The sequence below is a fragment of the Gossypium hirsutum genome, chromosome A03 (assembly GCF_007990345.1).
Source record: "Gossypium hirsutum isolate 1008001.06 chromosome A03, Gossypium_hirsutum_v2.1, whole genome shotgun sequence".
NCBI classification, from domain to species: Eukaryota; Viridiplantae; Streptophyta; class Magnoliopsida; order Malvales; family Malvaceae; genus Gossypium; species Gossypium hirsutum.
In genome coordinates this window covers 83,083,267-83,101,672 of record NC_053426.1, presented here as the reverse complement: position 1 = coordinate 83,101,672, position 18,406 = coordinate 83,083,267, and the positions used below count along the sequence as shown (strand labels likewise).

Genomic DNA, 18,406 nt, shown 5'->3' with positions numbered 1-18,406 from the left:
CCTTTTTGTTTTTTCTTCTAGCCGAAACCTTCTGATCACCTTACTCACCTCCTCTGTCGATCTAATCCTCCACAAAACCTCTATAGCCGATTGCCATAAAAGCCGAAATCTCGAAAACTTTCCCAATTGCCATAAAAGTCGAAATCCCAAAAACTCACTTCTTGTGCCGATTTCTCCAAGCCAAAATCCTTCAGTTATTTTTGTTCTTTTTGATCAACTTTCATCTTCTCTAAACCCGTGTTATCTGTCGGCAACATTACTTCAAAGTTATAGCCTCAAATCGTCATCTTCTTCGTCACTTAAAAAGTCGAAATACCATAGATTTAGGGGCTTATAGCCGAAACTTCAGATCTCCTAGATTCGAGTTCTACTATCGTTTAGAGGATAGATCTGCATCAGATCTGCGTAGAAATCAAAGAGGAATAAGTGGTAAGTGATCATCACCTCAGATCTAGTCTTATTTTACAATTTATAAAAAGCCGAAGACCCTAAAATTTAGGGAGGCTGTCGATTTGGGCATAGGGCTTTAAGGGTCTTTAACTGATGATTTCTTTTGGTGATTAGTGTCTTCTAGAGGTTGGATCAAAGGCTTGGATCTTTGGACCAACTAGACTTAGATCTAGTCATCGGTTTTCGGTAAAAAGGTAAGATTCTAAAGGCTTTAGGGGTATGGTTTGAATATGGGTAGGTGAATATTGGGATTGGTTGTTGTGGGTTGCAATATAAGAATGGTGGTAATCAATTGTTGGACATCGTAAGGGATCTCAGTAGCAGTCATCGCGAAACAGGTGTGTATCGAACACCCTATCATAGTTCAATTCGGCAAAAGCCAAAATGCCGAATTTCCGGCATTTCGTGGGCTTGTGAGTGTGCGAGTGCTCGCAAGATGTTTAGAAATCATTAGATCTGAAATCATAAAGTGGTAAGTTAGTCATGTGTGAAATTTCGTGCACTTCGGTAATTGGGCCTCGATAGGCTAAAACTGGGCCCAATGGGCTTGCGGGCCCATACGGGTAAAATAATAAAAATAGGCAATAAGTATGTTCTGTTAGACTGTAGAATCAAAACTGCTTAAACCAGTAAACTGGTCATAAAACTTGAAATAAATGGGCTTAAATTGCTAATGGACACTGTAGGGCCCATTAAGGGTTTTAGGGCCCAATGGCTAAAATTGTGAAATTGAGACAAATAAATTATTGCGATGACAAATAGGCTAGTAAGGACAGTAACATTTGTGAGAAGCCTTAAAATTGATAAAATTACTGAAATACCTTTATAGGTGGAAAATTTACAGATTTACCCCTAGGAGCAAAATTATTGATATACCCCTAGGGTTAAGGTTGACCTAAATGCATATTTGACTGTTACTATTTACTGCATGCCTTTTGGATGAAGCTCACAACAATCGATTATTTGTTCATCCGGGTAGTTCAAAAATGTACAATGATCTGAAACAACTTTATTGGTGGCAAGGTATGAAACAAGACATTTTTTACTTTGTTTCGAAATGTTTAGTTGTCAACAAGTAAAACCCGAGCATCAGGTACCTTCCAGATTGCTTCAACCGATCATGATACCTGAGTGGAAATGGGACAGAATCATGATGGATCTTGTATCTAGTTTACCATTGACACCAAACAAGAAAAGATATAGAATTTCAAATCGGGGACAAAGTATTTTTGAAAGTCTCATCGTGGAAGAAAATACTCAGATTCAATCATAAAGGCAAAAGGAGTCCGAGATCTATTGGGCCGTATGAGATTATAAAGCGTATTGGGTCGGTTGCTTATAGACTGTTGTTGCCACCTGAGTTAGAAAAGATCCATAATGTATTTCATGTCTCTATGCTTCGTAGATATCGATCTGATCCCTCACATATGACTAATCCGTCAGAGATTGAGATTAAGTCTGATATGACATGTAAGGAAGAACCGATTCGTATTTTGGCTCGCGAAGTTAAATAATTGCCAAATAAGAAAATTCTATTAGTGAAAGTATTGTGGCATAAACACGAAGTAGAAGAGGCAACATGGGAGCCAGAAGATGCAATCAAAGAACATTATCGGAACATATTCACTAGTAAGATTTTCGGGGATGAAAATCCCTAAGGGGGAGAGTTGTAACAGCCTAATTTAGACCCTATTCGGAACAATGGTTTCGGGACCACGAATTCGAGTCAAAAAAATATTTTTAAAATTGTTTTCTGTCTTTATTAGGTGTGAATTAATATCTTTGAAATTTTCATACTTTAATTTTGTTGTTTGAGTGCCCGATTTAATAAAAGGAGTTAATCGCGTAAAATGAAAAATTGATGGTTTAATGTGTAAGGACCGAATTGTGATTGTCTTTGTAATATGATGTGTTTAAATTTAAATTTTCCCTTGATATAATGTAATGGACGGTAGTGACCTTATTATATAATGGCTTTATATTTTAAGTTAAAGGTTAATTATGTAAAATAGGTAATAACATGTATATAATAAAACATAAAAATTAAAATAAGCATGCATAATGTTTTTTTCTTGCCGAATAATAAAAAAGAAAGAAAAATAAACAAAACCTTCAAGGGTTCAGCCATTAGCAAGCTTGATTCAAGGTGAGTTTTAGCTCGGTTTTTTATAATTTTTATGTTTTTGAGATCGTTGCAGTGTAATGTACAAAGCCCGTGCTTTAATTTATGATTTTGATGAATATTTTGAGTTATTCCATTGATGAATAATTGAGCATTGTGATGTTAGTTGATGAAATATGAAAGATATATTTTGCATTAACATGTTTTGTATTGGAATTTTTTATGATTTTGAGTATTTAGAACTAAATTGAAAAAATAATAAATTGAGGGACTAAAATGTGAAATAAATGAAATGTATGAACTTGTATGAACATAAGGAAGATTCGGCCTAAGCATGATGTACTCATATTTTGCATGTTTTGTGTTTTGTGCAATTTGGACTAAATTGTAAAAAGTATAAAATGTCAGGGATAAAATGGTAATTTACCCATTTGTAACACCCCGTACTCGAGACCGTTGCCGGAGTCGAACACGAGGTATTTACGGACTTATTTCATTGACTTACACAGTTCATTTTTTTTTCTTTTTATTTCCAGACAAGCTGGCTAACTGCATCACAGTCACTTTAAAAATCATATCTCGAGTTCCGAAGCTCTAAAACTGATTCCGTAAATTTTCCATGAAACTTGACTCATATATCCATCTACAAATTTTTTTCTAGAATTTTTAATCAGGCCAATTAGTAAAGTTTATTAGTTAAAAACTCCCCTGTTTCAGGGTTCGACTGCTCTGACCTTCATGCATTACGACTTATATATCTCCATGTACAGGGCTTCAATACTTATGTAGTTTGTTTCTAACGAAACTAGACTCAAAAATGAATCTATACATATATGGCATGACTTCTAATTATCTCTGGTTAATTTATAGTGAATTTCCAAAGTCAGATCAGGGAATCCAGAAATTGCTCTGGCCATGTTCCATGAAAACTTAAATATCTCTTAAAATACGACTCATATGATCGTTTCGTTTCTTCCATATGAAAGTATATTCATAAAGGTTCGATTACATAATTTATTCACTATTTAATTCATTCCTACTATTTTTAGTGATTTTTCAAATTTACATCACTGCTGCTGTCAGCATCTGCCTTTAAGGTAGACTTTACCTATTTCATAGTTTCCATGATTTAACTAGCCCTTTAGCATATATAGCACAAAATATGATCATGATTAACCATTCCAATGGCCAATCATTGCCAAGCATATCCACACCTCTCAATAACCATATACATACAAAATGATTATAACACTATGCTCAAAATATATAAGCCATTTTCGCATGGCTATTCAAATATATACAACACAAAGTACTTGACTAATAACACAAGGGCAGTCCTATACATGCCATTAGCAGAGTTCAACTAAAAGAGTACCAAAAGGGCTTTGATAGTGTGGACGACTTCGACTTTGACAATCCCGAGTCCGATAGCTGACGAACCAAAATCTATAAAACAGAGAATCAAAGAAACAGAATAAGCATTTAATGCTTAGTGAGTTTTGAGCAATGAAATTAAGCACAATTGAAGTATAGCCACTACAAGAAAATAAACTTTTAACGGCGTTTTTAAGCGCCGCTAATACTTTTAGCGGTGCTTTCCCAAGCGCCGCAAAAAACGTCGTTATATGCAACGCTGCAAAAATTAGTGACGTTTTTTCGAAAAAACGCTGCTAAAGACCATAACCTTTAGCGGCACTTTTCTCACAAACGCCGCTAAAAATAATGATCTTAAAAAAATTATTTTATTTTAATTAAATAATATTTATTTCTATGTTAAATATTATATTATGTTTAATTTTTGAAATTTGAACTTTAAACTATATACTTTTAAGGATAAATAAAAAATATTAATTAAATTAAATTTTCCATTAAAATTTAAACTTTAAAACTAAATATAAAAATTAATGAATTTAAATTTAATACATAAACATTGATTCAATATGTAATTTAATACATAAAAAAACATACACACACACAGACACACAAAGTATTAGAATTTCTAAAACATAATTCATTCTGGTGAGAAAATAATGCCAAAATGTTGAACTCCATATTCCAGTTGACTCCATATTCCCCCACAAGTACCTACAAGGGAGAAATTCCATTAAACGAGAAAAAGTATTGATCATCAATCATCAACAGCTAAAATGTTGAACTACCAACATTAAGAAAGGCGTCATTTAACTAAAACCAGTCTGTATAAATTCTATGCTTATTATGCAAAATGCTTTTGAGTACAAACTGGTTTGGAGCATTATTTTAGACATCTCCCAGAGTTCCATTTGTTTTATATTAGCAACTTGATATAGTACACAACTTATCCTATTCCATTGCAAACAACTATTATTACAAAAAGTCCAGCGCAAAGAAATATATTCTACCTGATAGTCTAGACTCAATGTAGAAGCAAGTCTAGCAAATCCTAACAGTAGTAGCGGAGTTGCAGATTTAAAGGCTGCCTTCCACCAACTCCTTAGGAAGCATTTTGAAAAGTTAGTGGAACATAGATCTGAAACAATATACATCTATATACTGCATACCAAATTTAGATATGCTGCATGCACAAAAGAAAATTGTGATGCCAAAATTATAACGTATGCTCAGAAGAGAAAGAATTTACAATGGTAAGCAATATACATGACAAATTAACACCAGCATCTAGAAAATATAACGACTCACATTGATGATTTGATGTTTCGTGCTTGCCGTGAAGTAACTGCATTCATTAGCACAAAGGAGCCAACTCCAAGGTCCATCTAAAAAAATTATGCAAGGTTCAAAAACATTAATATGATAAAATATTTGGGATTGATATTTTCCAGGATAAAAACATAAAAGTTTACTGAAAATACAAACAAATTCAATAAGTTTTAAGATATTGGTAGGACAAGTTTAGAAGTTTTCAAAGTGAATGAATGTAGACATCCACTTCTCATACGTAATAATCTTTCTGAAAGGATGTAAAGACCCCTTATGAGAACAACAATAACAAAAATATTATGTACGAGGGTATAGGATTAAATGTTAACATGGGTCCAGACATGGCAAAAATTCCACAGCCTTGCTCGGAGTTGGCTGGACCACTCGACTGTGGTCATTGTGGTTTTTGAAGATTCTTGCATTTTAAGGCAAGCAAGATTTGCCAAATAATAAAGGAGAAAAAGACTTTCCATGGCACTTTGTGAACATGATGCCAGGCTTTTGGAGCTAAGTTCCACGCCATCCATTCCTTAAAATTGAGATGATTCGATGGAGTGGTTAAGTTCGTAGGCCAAGCTGTTGACCACCACTGCTGCGACCAATCCTTTAATACATGAGCAAATACTCCTGTTGTTCACAAAAATGGACAAGTATGTAAATTTATACATAATACAGGACAGATAGCAAAATTTTACCAATAAGATTTATAGTAATATATAATACTATAATGTAAGCATTAAAAAAAATAAAATGACTATACATAAAAATTTAATGAATGAAAAATACATAAAATACTAAATATTAGATTAAATGTAAAATAACATTTTTAAAAAATAAAATAAAATAGACTTAAGATGAGTTTAGACAAAATTTTAAGTGCATATTTCAAATCAAGCTGAATTTGAACAAATATAAAATCTATTAACAACATGCTTAATTCTAAGTTGAATCTCGCCAACAACACCTCTAATCGTGAGCTATGCTTGTTACTGTCGGCTCTAGTAACTCACAAATCTGTACTTTTCGAATCATATTTGGTTCCACTTCATAATGTCTACTGCATACAAAGAATTTTGTAATTAAAATATGACAGGTTTTGCTAAGTGCTGAAGCTAGAAATGTTAAATTCCCAACAGCCAAGATACACAAGTAAGTGACAAAGTATATCAATAAATTCCTACTACATGTAAGGCAAAGAGTGTGGGTAGAACAATGAAGACATAATCCAAAGCTACATGTAAGTTAAATCAGAAAATGAAGTGAATGATTACGTTAGAGAATGGAGAGATGTGTCCAATCAGTTTTAGTGATTTTATTATTAGGCATTTTGTTTCCACTTATGTAAATTACATAAATATATAACTTCCCTCTAAAACTCGAAAGACAAAGCAACAGTTATGAAGTGCACACAAAAAGCAACGGTTAAAGGTTGCAATCAACCTTTCTCTTTTAACTAATGCTATGTTATACAGACTACTAGTATTTTATTGTTCTTAATATTTCACCAAAAAAATGGTTTTATTAAATAAAAAAGATTGCACCGCCATGAATGTCTGGAAATGGAACCTTAAAGCTAAGGTTGTTCAGGTAAAGTTTTGTCAGAAAAGCCAAATTATGCAGTTATATCGTGTCTCCACTTGCAAACATATCGTGTCTCCAAGCAGTTATATCTACGTAATAGTATCCCCTCATTCAAATAAAATTAATGTTAGAATCAGATATACATACCCCCATTATTTTCCTGTTGGACTTCTTCTCGAACACCTATAAAACAGCAGCCTCATAATATTCAGCCAATTTTTATCAGAAACTGAATTAAATAAACATGAAGTTAAAATAGTAGCGTAAAACTTGTTTAGATACCTTCTTGAACCGATCCATAGTGCCAGACATTATGCCCCTTGTAGCATCCATGCCATTGCCATGTTTTTTTGCAGGCAATAGTAATATATAAATTATCAAAAACTTTACAGTAGCGTGATCTATCTTTAGCTCACTGCAAATCTAATTATCTTTATTATATTTTGAAAGCCAGGTCGACTGAAGGCAAACAAAAATCTTTTCTTTATATATATTTGATGTATAACGGAGATCCTATAATGTCTTAAAAAATGAAACTATGTCATCCCATATTGTCACTCGGTCTCACCACCACCATTGATCTTGATGAGCTTAAACCTCCTCATTAGTCTCCGTATATAGCTGCTCCTATGTGTGCTGTTCTTCCGGTTCTAAACACTGTTTGCCTTTTTCCCTTGCATCACTTCTCTTTCCTGTACATACAATAGAAGAAATTAATACAATTACCCTTTTAGCATACGGTCTGAATTTAAAACTTTAAACAATTTAAAATTTAATCGATGTGAGATAACACTGGTATAATACATGATGATGCAAAAAAAGGTGATTGTTTACAAGATCTAGACAATATCTGATAAATTGGAGGGATGCATTTCTTTCCTTTGAAAAGTTTGATATATGGATATTAAGTTCATTGGACATATAAAATCAGTACCTCTGGGAGTCTCTCAGCTGCTGCAGCTTCCTGATCCACATGCAAGATGAGAAAGGCCAAAAATCAATAAGTAATACATAGCAAATAAGGAAAATATTGTATATTTTCTCAGTTTCTTGCCACTTGCCAAGAAGAAACATGAGGTCTCTCACCAGGGAAAGTAATTTCTTTAAAAGTGCATTCTCATTTCTCAATTGCTCCACTTTTTCTTCCAGAAATCTTGTATGCTCCTTCAAAACAAGATCGCAGCCTTAGTATAGGAAAACAGTTACATCTGTGGAAATTAAAATCGTAAGAACTAAGTTCCCGTTTCAGCTCTACTAATAAAACAGGAAAAAGAAAGGAAGAATTGTAATTTTCGACTAGTATGCTTGCATATATATACATGCTGCCTTCTAGATATGACTGTATGGAACAACTTGGCTAAGTTTGGGGCTGTATTCTAGATTCTACTACTACTGCGCACACATACGCACCTGAGACCTGGCTCGAGATTTTGCAGCTGAAATTCTATTTTTGAACTCATCCTTCCTCTTCTTTTGCTCAGCCTCTTCAATGGCTTCTTGTATTTTGTTCCTCCCTCTCTTGTAAACAGGTAAATCATTCATTATGAGCAACTCTCCACTTCCTGATGGTGCATCTGCAGCCAAAACCTGCATTCGAGACCTATATGGGAACCCTAATGGATTAATTAAACACCCTCTATTTCTGATAATCTTATTCTGATCATTTAGACGACAAGAAGAAGATCTAGTTTCTTTCACGATATTATGAATCCCTATTTCCTGCTGCTGTGGTACACTGTTGCAGGTTGCATTAGGAATTTGCTGCTTTCTTGCGGCTGTTCATCGTCTGGTTTCTCAACTTTGACATCACTCATTTCTCTCATTCAACTATAAGCATGAATTAATCGAATATTTACCTCTTCTCCAACATTGACAGAAACTCTAGATGCTGAAAAACCTGGCCGAATCGCTTTCCCTAATACCTGAAAAAAATTGAATTTTTTTTAAATATAAGGGCTTTACTTAAACGAAGAACTATTAAAAAAACTTAGGGATTTTGGGGGAAATTTAGGGATTAGGGGAAATGTAGAGAATTGGGGAAATCAATTTTGGGGTTTTACTGGAAATGGCTAAACGTTTGGGATATCTGTTTTGGGATTTTGGGGGAAATGGCTAAGTGTCGGGCATGACACAAGAAGATGAAATTTAAGAAAAAAAGACGATGTCGTTTTCATAGTGTTTTTTTGGTGTTTTTTAAAAAAACGCCACTAATCTCTTAATTTTTATATTTATTTTTATTTGTTATATAATAGTGTTTTTTTGTGGTATTTTTTTAAAAACGCCACTAATCTCTTAATTTTCATATTTATTTTTATTTGTTATAATTTGGAAGCCATAATAATTAATTAATGATAGTAAATATTTAATAATATATATAAAGTTTATCTATTATCTCTTAAATAATTTAAACTATAAATATAATTTTAATATATTAAGATTAATATTATTTCTTTTACAATTATATAAGAAATCGTTTAATATATAAATTAAATAATACTAATTAATCTAAACCCTAAACCTCTAACCTTTATCCCTAAATCCTAAATCCTAAACCCATAACCCATATCCCTTAACCCTTAAAACCTAAACCCTTAACACATAACCCCTAAACCTTAAACCCTAACACATAATCCATAAACCATAATCCATAAACCTTAAAATATTAACTCATAAACCATAAACCCCTAACCCCTATCCCCTTAACACCTAACCCTTATCCCCTTAACGCCTAACCCCTATCCTCTTAAAACTTGTTTTGGTGTAATGTATCTCTTTTACAATTATATAAGAAATCATTTAATATATAAATTAAAAAATACTAATTAATCTAAACCCTAAACCTCTTAACCCCTATCCTCTTAAAACTTGTTTTGGTGTAATGTATCTCTTTTACAATTATATAAGAAATCATTTAATATATAAATTAAAAAATACTAATTAATCTAAACCCTAAACCTCTTAACCCCTATCCTATAAATATTAAACTCTAAACCCTTAACCCCAAACCCTTACACCTTAAATTCTAACCCTAACCATTAAACCCTAATTAATCATAATCCCTAAACCCATAATTCATCATAAACCTTCAAATACTAGTTAACTCCTAAACCTTAAACCCTAAACCATATATCTTAAACCATAGTTAACTCATAAACCTTAAACCATAAACCATATATCTTAAACCATAAACCATAAACTATAATGATAATTAATTCGATATTTTAAATTCAATACTATCTCTTTTACGATTATATAAGAAAATATTTAATATATTGTATAACCATAAATTTTAATAATTATTGTTTTAGGGGTTATAGATTAGTGTTTATGATTTTTTTGGGTTTAAGGGTTATATGACTTTTAGCGGCGTTTTTCCAAAAGCGCCGCTAATGCTCTGGTTTTTAGCGGCGTTTTGCCAAAAGCGCCGCTAATGCTTTATTTTTCGCGGCGTTTTTTTACTAAAACGCCGCTATTGCTATGTGTTTTACAATTTTTACGGCGTTTTTTGATAAAACGCCGCTAAAAACGCCGCTAAAGCCCTATTTTCCTGTAGTGAGCATTCATATGACTAAACGGATAATTTCATATACACACATTCTCAAAATCATACCTACTTCACATTACCAACCCTTATACTCATACATAAGAGATCAACTTACCAAAAGCCGGAAGCTCATTAATCGACTGAGCGAATACTATTTAAAAGGAACCAACTAATCCAATTCATATACGAAACATACCTCATCATTGGGATTTTACGAGCATATTAATTGAAATTATTACAGCAAGATCGCTCATTCCCAAACCAAGTACCTTCGGGATTTAACCGAATATAGCTACTCACTCAAATGCCTTCAGGACTTAGCCCGGATATAGTAGTTCGCACAAATGCCTTCGGGACTTAGCCCGGATATAGTAACTCGCACAAATGCCTTCGGGACTTAGCCCGGAATTAGTCACTAGCACAAATGCCTTCGGGACTTAGCCCCGTTATCATCCGAATATTCATGCACATATCAGTAAATCATGACACATCTTTATTTCATTTTCATAACTAGAATTCAAACACAAGTCAATTATTAAGCATTCCCATTTTCGGCTCAATAGCCACATACAAACAGCATGATTTGGTTTGCTTTATGACGTGATCTCTATGCACATACGGCTACCCATCATACGTATAGACTAATTAACTCAACATATAATTCAAGTAGAATCATTATATCACCGTATATTTGTTATGATTATACGTCATGACTTAATCAAATCGTAAACTAAGTTTCATTACTCGAAAACTTACCTCGGATGTTGTCGAACGATTTCGACGGCTATTCGATCACTTTTTCCTTCCCTTTATCGGATTTAGTTCCCCTTTGCTCTTGAGCTTAATTTAACAAATAAATTGATTTAATCATTTGAACATCAAAAAGAGAAACTCAAGGTACTTAACCCATATATACATTAGACATTAGAGTCACATATTTATGAAATCATGAATCAACTCAACATATTAGCCCACACTCTCTTTCAGCCGATTATCTAAGCCAAGATAAAAGCATCAATATGCTTGCCTCTAACTGAATACATGCAACACCAATCTACCTCATGTGGCCGAATATGCATGTCTATGTTGAGGCCGATTTTATGCTTAATACTTCCTACAAATATGGTTACTTGTATTGACTACATACCGTTTTGTTTCAAGTTCAAAACTCGGCTAATACACATATATACACTAGTAATCAAATACTAACATTTGCACTTCACCTTACTACCAATTCTCATCTACTTCCTACCATGGCCGAATGCATCAAGACACCATACCATTTAAATTTTGGTCATGGGTTAAACAAAGAACTTAATGTCTAACTCAAAAATGCTAAAAGAAAATCCAAGAGTCATCAATCACCATCACATGTATCATTACAAAGCTTCACACTTAGCATACAAATGACATCAACACAAGTCCACCTTAGCCGAAACTTAACTCATCTTCATGCCTCATCACCACAACATCAAACACCAACCAAGAAGACAACACCCATGGCCGAATATCATCTCCATCTCATAGCAAAGATTTAAACCATGGGCTAGGTAGAACTCAAGCTAACAACTAAAAATATGCATGAATCTCATGGAACAACATCAACATACCTTAGTCTAGTGAACCACCATAGCCAATTTTCTCCAAGCTCTTTCCCTTCTTTTTCTTTCTTCTATTCGGCCAAGTTGAACAACATGAGAACTTTTTCTTTTTTTTCTTCATCATTTTCCTTTTCATTATTTTATTACCATGCTCCTTATTTTATCATTCCTCCCATGAAACACTAACATAACATGTTTATAATACCTTTTTACCCATAGCATGGCCGGCCACCATCCCAAGTTTTGGGTATTTTGACATGCAAGGACAACATTTTCTAGCATGCATCAATAGGCCACCTTAACATTTGCCTAGCACATTTCTAAATTTTCTCACACAAGTCCTATTTAGCAAAATTCACTTACAATTAACAAAATTCAAACATGAAATTTTCACAAATGCCTATATACATATAATAAGCATCAAATATAATGGTTAATTATTTTTATGACTCGGTCTTGTGGTCCCGAAACCACTTTCCGACTAGGGTCAATTTAGGGCTGTCACACCATTTATGTGTTTTGGGGCTAAATTGAGTTAAAATATGTTTGAATGAGTTCAATTTGAATATGTTTAGATCAAGAACCAAAGAAATCAGATTTGGATCAGGGGAAAACCAAAGTTGTCGATTAGTCGTCTCGTTTCGATTTTCGTTGTCCGAGGTAAGTTTATAAGCAAATAGATGACGTATATTTTAAATAAATACGAGTTTATTATGCTAAAATGAATTATGTGAAGTATATATGTTGTTAGCCGAATGTGTATATGCTAGGGAGCTATATTTACAAATTCGTTTTGACCGAGTTATGACGTCCGAAAGCCCCGTATAAAGCTTAGGAATAGCTAGGATACATATGTCATGAAATAGGATTCTGATATGTGATGTGCGAGTAAGACCATAGCATCGATATATGTGTGTAAGACCATGTTTAATACGTTGGCATTGATATGTGATTTTGATATATGTGTACGAGTAAGACCACGTTTAATACATTGGCATCGATATGTGATTCTGATATATGTGTGCGAGTAAGACCACGTTTAATACATTGACATTGATATGTGATTCTGATTTATGTGTGTGAGTAAGACCCTGTCTGGGCCAGTGGCATCGATATGTGGTTACATGTAAGACCACGTTTGGGATGTTGGCATTGTACGATATGTGTGATTATCCGAGTATCCTATTCAATTTCAAATGGTTCAATGGGCAATGATAAGTTCTGATCGAATGTGTAAAACGAGCTAAAGTGACCAGGAATTGATAGTTGCTTACCTATTTGGAGATAAGGTAAGTTGGTTTTTTAAGATAAGATGCAAATTATACATAATGCTAATGTAAATATATGTGTATTAGTATAGTATATTCGGCCATATGTTATGCATAAATATGTGATATTAAATTTTGATTCAAGAGTGTATGCTTATGAGTGCATATATATTCGGTTATATAACGTTACTATGGTTTTGAAATTGAACTTTACTTTGATAATAAATATATATATTCGGCCAAGGTAAAATTTATATATGAAAGTATATGTTGTATATGAAATTGTAAGCTTGAAATTAAATGTGATTATGATATTATAAATTGGTTTGGTTAAATTGAGTTGATATCGCCATTGAATTATTTATTTGCTTATGACTTACTAAGCTATGATAGCTTACTGTATGTGTATGTTTGTCTCTATTTTATAGATTTTGGAGTCAAGTTACGAGTTTGAGGATCGTCAGCAAAGTCTATCACACTATCGGCTATTTTTGGTACTTTATAAGTTAAATTCGAACCTATGGCATGTATAGGCTAGATAATATTTGGAAATATTGGACTTTGGTATGTGTATATATCTAAGCCATGCGAAAATGGCTTGTTTATTTTATTAGGTTCAGTTTCAAGGTTTGATCGAATTTTGGTTATATTTTATATGGTTGGAGTTTATTTTGGTATGCATATTATATGATATGTATGATTTGTGTTTTGATGATATGTTTGTGATGCTGATTATATGATTCGAAAATGATATGTGTTAATGATGAATCATAATCGGCCATGTGTCGAAACTATTTTTAAAGGGAGATTTTGAAAACGGGAGTCGCCACCAACCTTTTTGGGTGTGATTGGATCACCTTATAAAACATTTTGGTCTACGAAAATGTGAGAAAATAGGTTCGGGAGTCGGTTAAGTACGAGGAAGGATTAGCACCCTCGCAATGCCCAAAATTGGTACCAAATTGAATAGTTTTCTGTCTTAATGTCAAAAGTTTGAAAGAATTTAAAAGTAGGATCCCTTTTGAAACTGGAATAATTTGAGTTGAAAATCGAGATTCCTTCGCTCCAAAAGAATACAAACATCATATCCAGCATGATTAGACACGATATTCTTAGACTTTCGCAACTGAAATCATCTCGTGATTTACAAAATCTATTTAGAAGGATATTTTAGATATTTAGACAAACGGGAAATCGCAACCCAGCATGTTAGGACACTACTTCCCGAATTCCTAAATACAAAAAACATTGCCTCATTTTTAAAATTCTTTTGGATTAAATGAAATATAGATTTTTAAAAAACAATGATGCATTTAACATATTACTAAATAATATAAACTATATGATACATATTTTAACATTTTATACAAATATAATATAGAAAATGATAAAAAACGACATAAATTACATAATATACATTAACATTTCATGCAGATATAATCATAATAACATAAATACATATACATTACATTTCATGCAAAATACAACATAGAAAACAATGAATATAACAATATAAATTACATAATATATACAATAATATTTCATGCAAATATAACTTAAAATAACAACATAAATAATCAATTGCCATGCAAATATATGAAAACAATAAATAACATAAAAATAACAAATAATTTATGAGATAAAATTAACATACTAAAACAATACTAAATAAATACAAAAAGATACCAAAATAAATAAACAAATTATGAACATATAAAAAAAACAAAAAACTAAATACAATAAAAAATAGATGAGGTAAAAAATAAAATATTTAAAACAATATATAAATAATAAAGGAGAATTTTTAAAAAAATGGTTAATATATAAAAATATACTATATGATATAATAACTTAATATATATTTATAAAAATATTAATATGTTAAATAGGAACAAAATTTTATAGTAAATTTTAGAATATTACATACTAAATACTAAACATTTAATAATGATATATATATTATTAAATAATAATTTAAAATTTTTAAAATTATACATAATAAATAATAAAAACAAAATAATATAATATATAATAGAATAAAAACAATATAATGAATAATATATATAGTAAAATGATATAATATATAATAAAATATATAAATAAAATATATAATAATATATAAATAAAAATAATATATATAATAATTTTTTACATATATAAATAATGTTTATAGTAAAAATAAATAATATTTAAAATATTTAAAATAAATAAATTATAAAAAAATTAAAAGGATTAAAATTAAATAAAAAGAAAAATTTAGGGATAATTTTTAAATAAAAAAATTGACTTAATTGAAACGTGTGCTAAAATTCGAGGGACTTACTGGGTAATTAACCCTAATCCCAAAAACGATGTCGTTTCCAAAATAAATTTTATAACAGCCATTAGGACTAAATTGAAAAAAAAATAAAAGGTTGGGGCCGAATTAAAATAAAAATAAAATGAAATTATAAATATAAAAAATGCGGAAGGGCTCAAATGGCAATTTCCCCATCCACCAAAAACGCGCGGATCCTCCCCGGATCACGGGTCAACGCGCGGATCCTTTACTTAAACGGTGCCGTTTTGGTGCTTATTAAACTAAGCAAAACGACACCAGTTTTATAATACTATATAAATCAGATTTTGGCCCAAAAATTCATTTTTTAAAGCTAGTTTTAAAAAAAAAACTTAAAATCCTCTAAAAGAGAAAAGCTCTCCAGGCTCCGGCCTCCGGCCTCCGTCAGGCCAAGCTCCGGTCATCAATTGTGGCGCGCTGATTGTGGCGACGATGGGGGCTGATAGCACGAATCTGTCGGTGGTGGGATTGGCGCGCCTATTGCGGCGCGAGTTTAGGGGCCTTCGTCTGGTGTTTGCGGCGCCTAGGGTTTCAGAAACCCTAGGCCCTCTGTCTTCTATTAACTATTTGGGCCATTTGGACCCCGTGCATTTTGGATCTAATGAATTTTGGGCAGCATTTGGGTATTTGGGCTACGGTATGGGCTTGGGTGTAATTGGGGCATTGGGTTTATGTATCTGTGGGCCTTGTAAAATGGACTATTTAAAAAAACTTTATTTTCTTTTATTTGGTTTATTCTATTTTTAGACTTTTAATAGCCCGGGCAAATTGGGCCTATTACAGCTGCCCCATTTGCTCATTACTGTGTAACAGGAATAGAGCAAAGATTATAAAAGGACCAAATTTGACCAGTCTTATCAGATCCTGACTTTATGGTCTTCAATTTGCTCTTTTGCAAACTCAAAGATGCCATGTTAATATCCTTGATCTGCTCCTTATCAAATATAGAGACGCCAAATCTGCTATCTTCGATCTGCTTCAATGTAAACACACAAATGTTTGATCTGCTATCTTCGATCTGCTCCCGGTCTAAAACAGAGACGCCAAATCTATCATCTGTGATCTGCTTCGATGTAAACACATGAATATCAGATCTACTATCTTCGATCTGCTCCCCGTCTAATATAGAGACGCCAAATCTGTCATCTTCGATTTGCTTCGATGTAAACACATGAATGTTAGATCTACTATCTTCGATCTGCTCCCCGTATAATACAGAGACACCAAATCTGTCATCTTCGATCTGCTTCGATGTAAACACACAAATGTCAGATCTACTATCTTCGATCTGCTCCCCGTATAATACAGAGATGCCAAATCTATCATCTTCGATCTGCTTCGATGTCAACACACGAATACCAAATCTACTATCTTCGATCTGTTCCCCATCTAATACAGAGACGCCAAATCTATCATCTTCGATCTGCTTCGATGTAAACACATGAATGTCAGATCTACTATCTTCGGTCTGCTCCCCGTCTAATACAGAGACGCCAAATCTGTCATCTTTGATCTACTTCGATGTAAACACACGAATGTCAGATCTTCTATCTTCAGTCTGCTCCCCGTCTAATACAGAGACGCCAAATCTGTCATCTTCTATCTGCTTCGATGTAAACAAACAAATGTCAGATCTACTATCTTCAATCTGCTCCCCGTCTAATATAGAGATGCAAAATCTGTCATCTTCGATCTGCTTCGATGTAAACACACGAATGTCAGATCTACTATCTTCAATCTGCTCCCCATCTAATACAGAAACACCAAATTTGCTTCCTCGATTTGTTCCCCGTCAATACAGAGATGTCAAATCTGCTATCAGTGATCTACATTGTCCCCTAAAGGACATAACCTGTAGAATGCGTATGTACTCATGCCTAATGATTAGGATGCCATAATCGAGATGAGTCAAATGCTCCTAATTAGACATATTATGATGCAAAATGTTATGAGAATGACTCCTATTTCGGACGTCTTTATTCATTCATCCATCAAAGTTTCATCTTTATTTTACTCGAAGTATCAATCATACTCTGCTCGTATGCTTTGAATCAAATTGGTCCTATTATACCATTCTTCGAATGTTACGACCTTCCAGAGATGATCCTCTCCTAGGATTGAATCGTTTGAATTGTCCAATCATCCTTTGGACTGAAGAAGAAATTTTCTCGAGTACCTCCGACCCTTACTCATGGGAATTCTTCAATCAATTGTTCTATTTTAGTTTCTCATATTATCTAGAGATTTCCAGAGTAATATGCAAAACTTCGTTTGTAAAATATTTAGTTTATCAATCATTATTTCAATGAACACACTTTATAAATAATGGAAGACGAATAATTTGATCTTGAGAATAGTTAGATAAATCATCAAAAGTACAAAAGGAAATTAATCTGAAAACATATCTTTGAGAAGAAAAAGAATCCAAAGATAGAAAACAGGACAAAAATCAGATGCCCTACATATCACAGCTTGGGCTTTTGTATACAAACTCCATGAAGACTGTTTTGAGTTTAACATGTGTTTAGAAGATCCAAAGTACTTTGTTGATGCCCTAGTATGTAACACACTCCACTTCTTGTCAAATCCAGTATAGCAAGGTCACTACATGCTTTTCAAAATTTGAGCTGCCCTTTCGGGTTTTCAACTACAAACCCCTTTGGTCTCAAGGTGCCCTTTGTGGGTTTTCACCTTGGCCTCTCCATTCTTTTTTTTTTAGAAATCTCAAAGTGCCCTTTGTAGGTTTTCACCTTAGCTTCCCTTCTCTTTAGACAAAGTACCTCTTGACTGAGTCTGAATTCA

The 18,406-nt window shown here is 32.9% G+C and overlaps 1 protein-coding gene across 13 annotated transcripts; it reads right to left on the bottom strand.

Annotated features, from left to right (window-relative positions):
• Positions 1–3,736: 3,736 nt before the first annotated feature.
• On the bottom strand, positions 3,737–9,014 carry LOC107886330 (uncharacterized protein At4g17910). 13 transcript variants are annotated; one of them, XR_005917347.1, is made up of 9 exons: positions 8,264–8,986; positions 7,940–8,061; positions 7,788–7,817; positions 7,136–7,545; positions 7,001–7,051; positions 6,237–6,329; positions 5,252–5,899; positions 4,954–5,044; positions 4,482–4,657 (listed from the first exon to the last, which is right to left on the bottom strand). XR_005917347.1 is itself a non-coding variant. In XM_041099337.1 (8 exons), exons 4-8 carry the CDS (start codon positions 7,184–7,186, stop codon positions 3,932–3,934), a joined length of 342 nt encoding a protein of 113 aa, XP_040955271.1. In that variant the 5' UTR covers positions 7,187–7,545; positions 7,788–7,817; positions 7,940–8,061; positions 8,264–8,990; the 3' UTR covers positions 3,737–3,931. The 13 variants fall into 13 exon arrangements, 9 of the variants coding, with proteins under 9 accessions (XP_040955271.1, XP_016665721.1, XP_040955260.1 ...); XM_041099337.1 differs by lacking the exons at positions 4,482–4,657; positions 6,237–6,329 and adding an exon at positions 3,737–4,018 and having other exon boundaries at positions 5,252–5,328; positions 7,001–7,036; positions 8,264–8,990; XR_005917348.1 differs by lacking the exon at positions 6,237–6,329.
• Positions 9,015–18,406: the final 9,392 nt, after the last annotated feature.

What these genes read in the sequence shown, in the direction of transcription:
- LOC107886330 (XM_016810232.2), bottom strand. Translation starts at nt 7,186, where the DNA reads ATGGATGCTACAAGGGGCATAATGTCTGGCACTATGGATCGGTTCAAG. An exon ending in CCAACAGGAAAATAATGGGG is followed by an intron (nt 5,329 to 7,000) that starts GTATGTATATCT and finishes TAATTTTTTTAG; the next exon opens with ATGGACCTTGGAGTTGGCTC. An exon ending in CATTGAGTCTAGACTATCAG is followed by an intron (nt 4,658 to 4,953) that starts GTAGAATATATT and finishes TCTCCCTTGTAG; the next exon opens with GTACTTGTGGGGGAATATGG.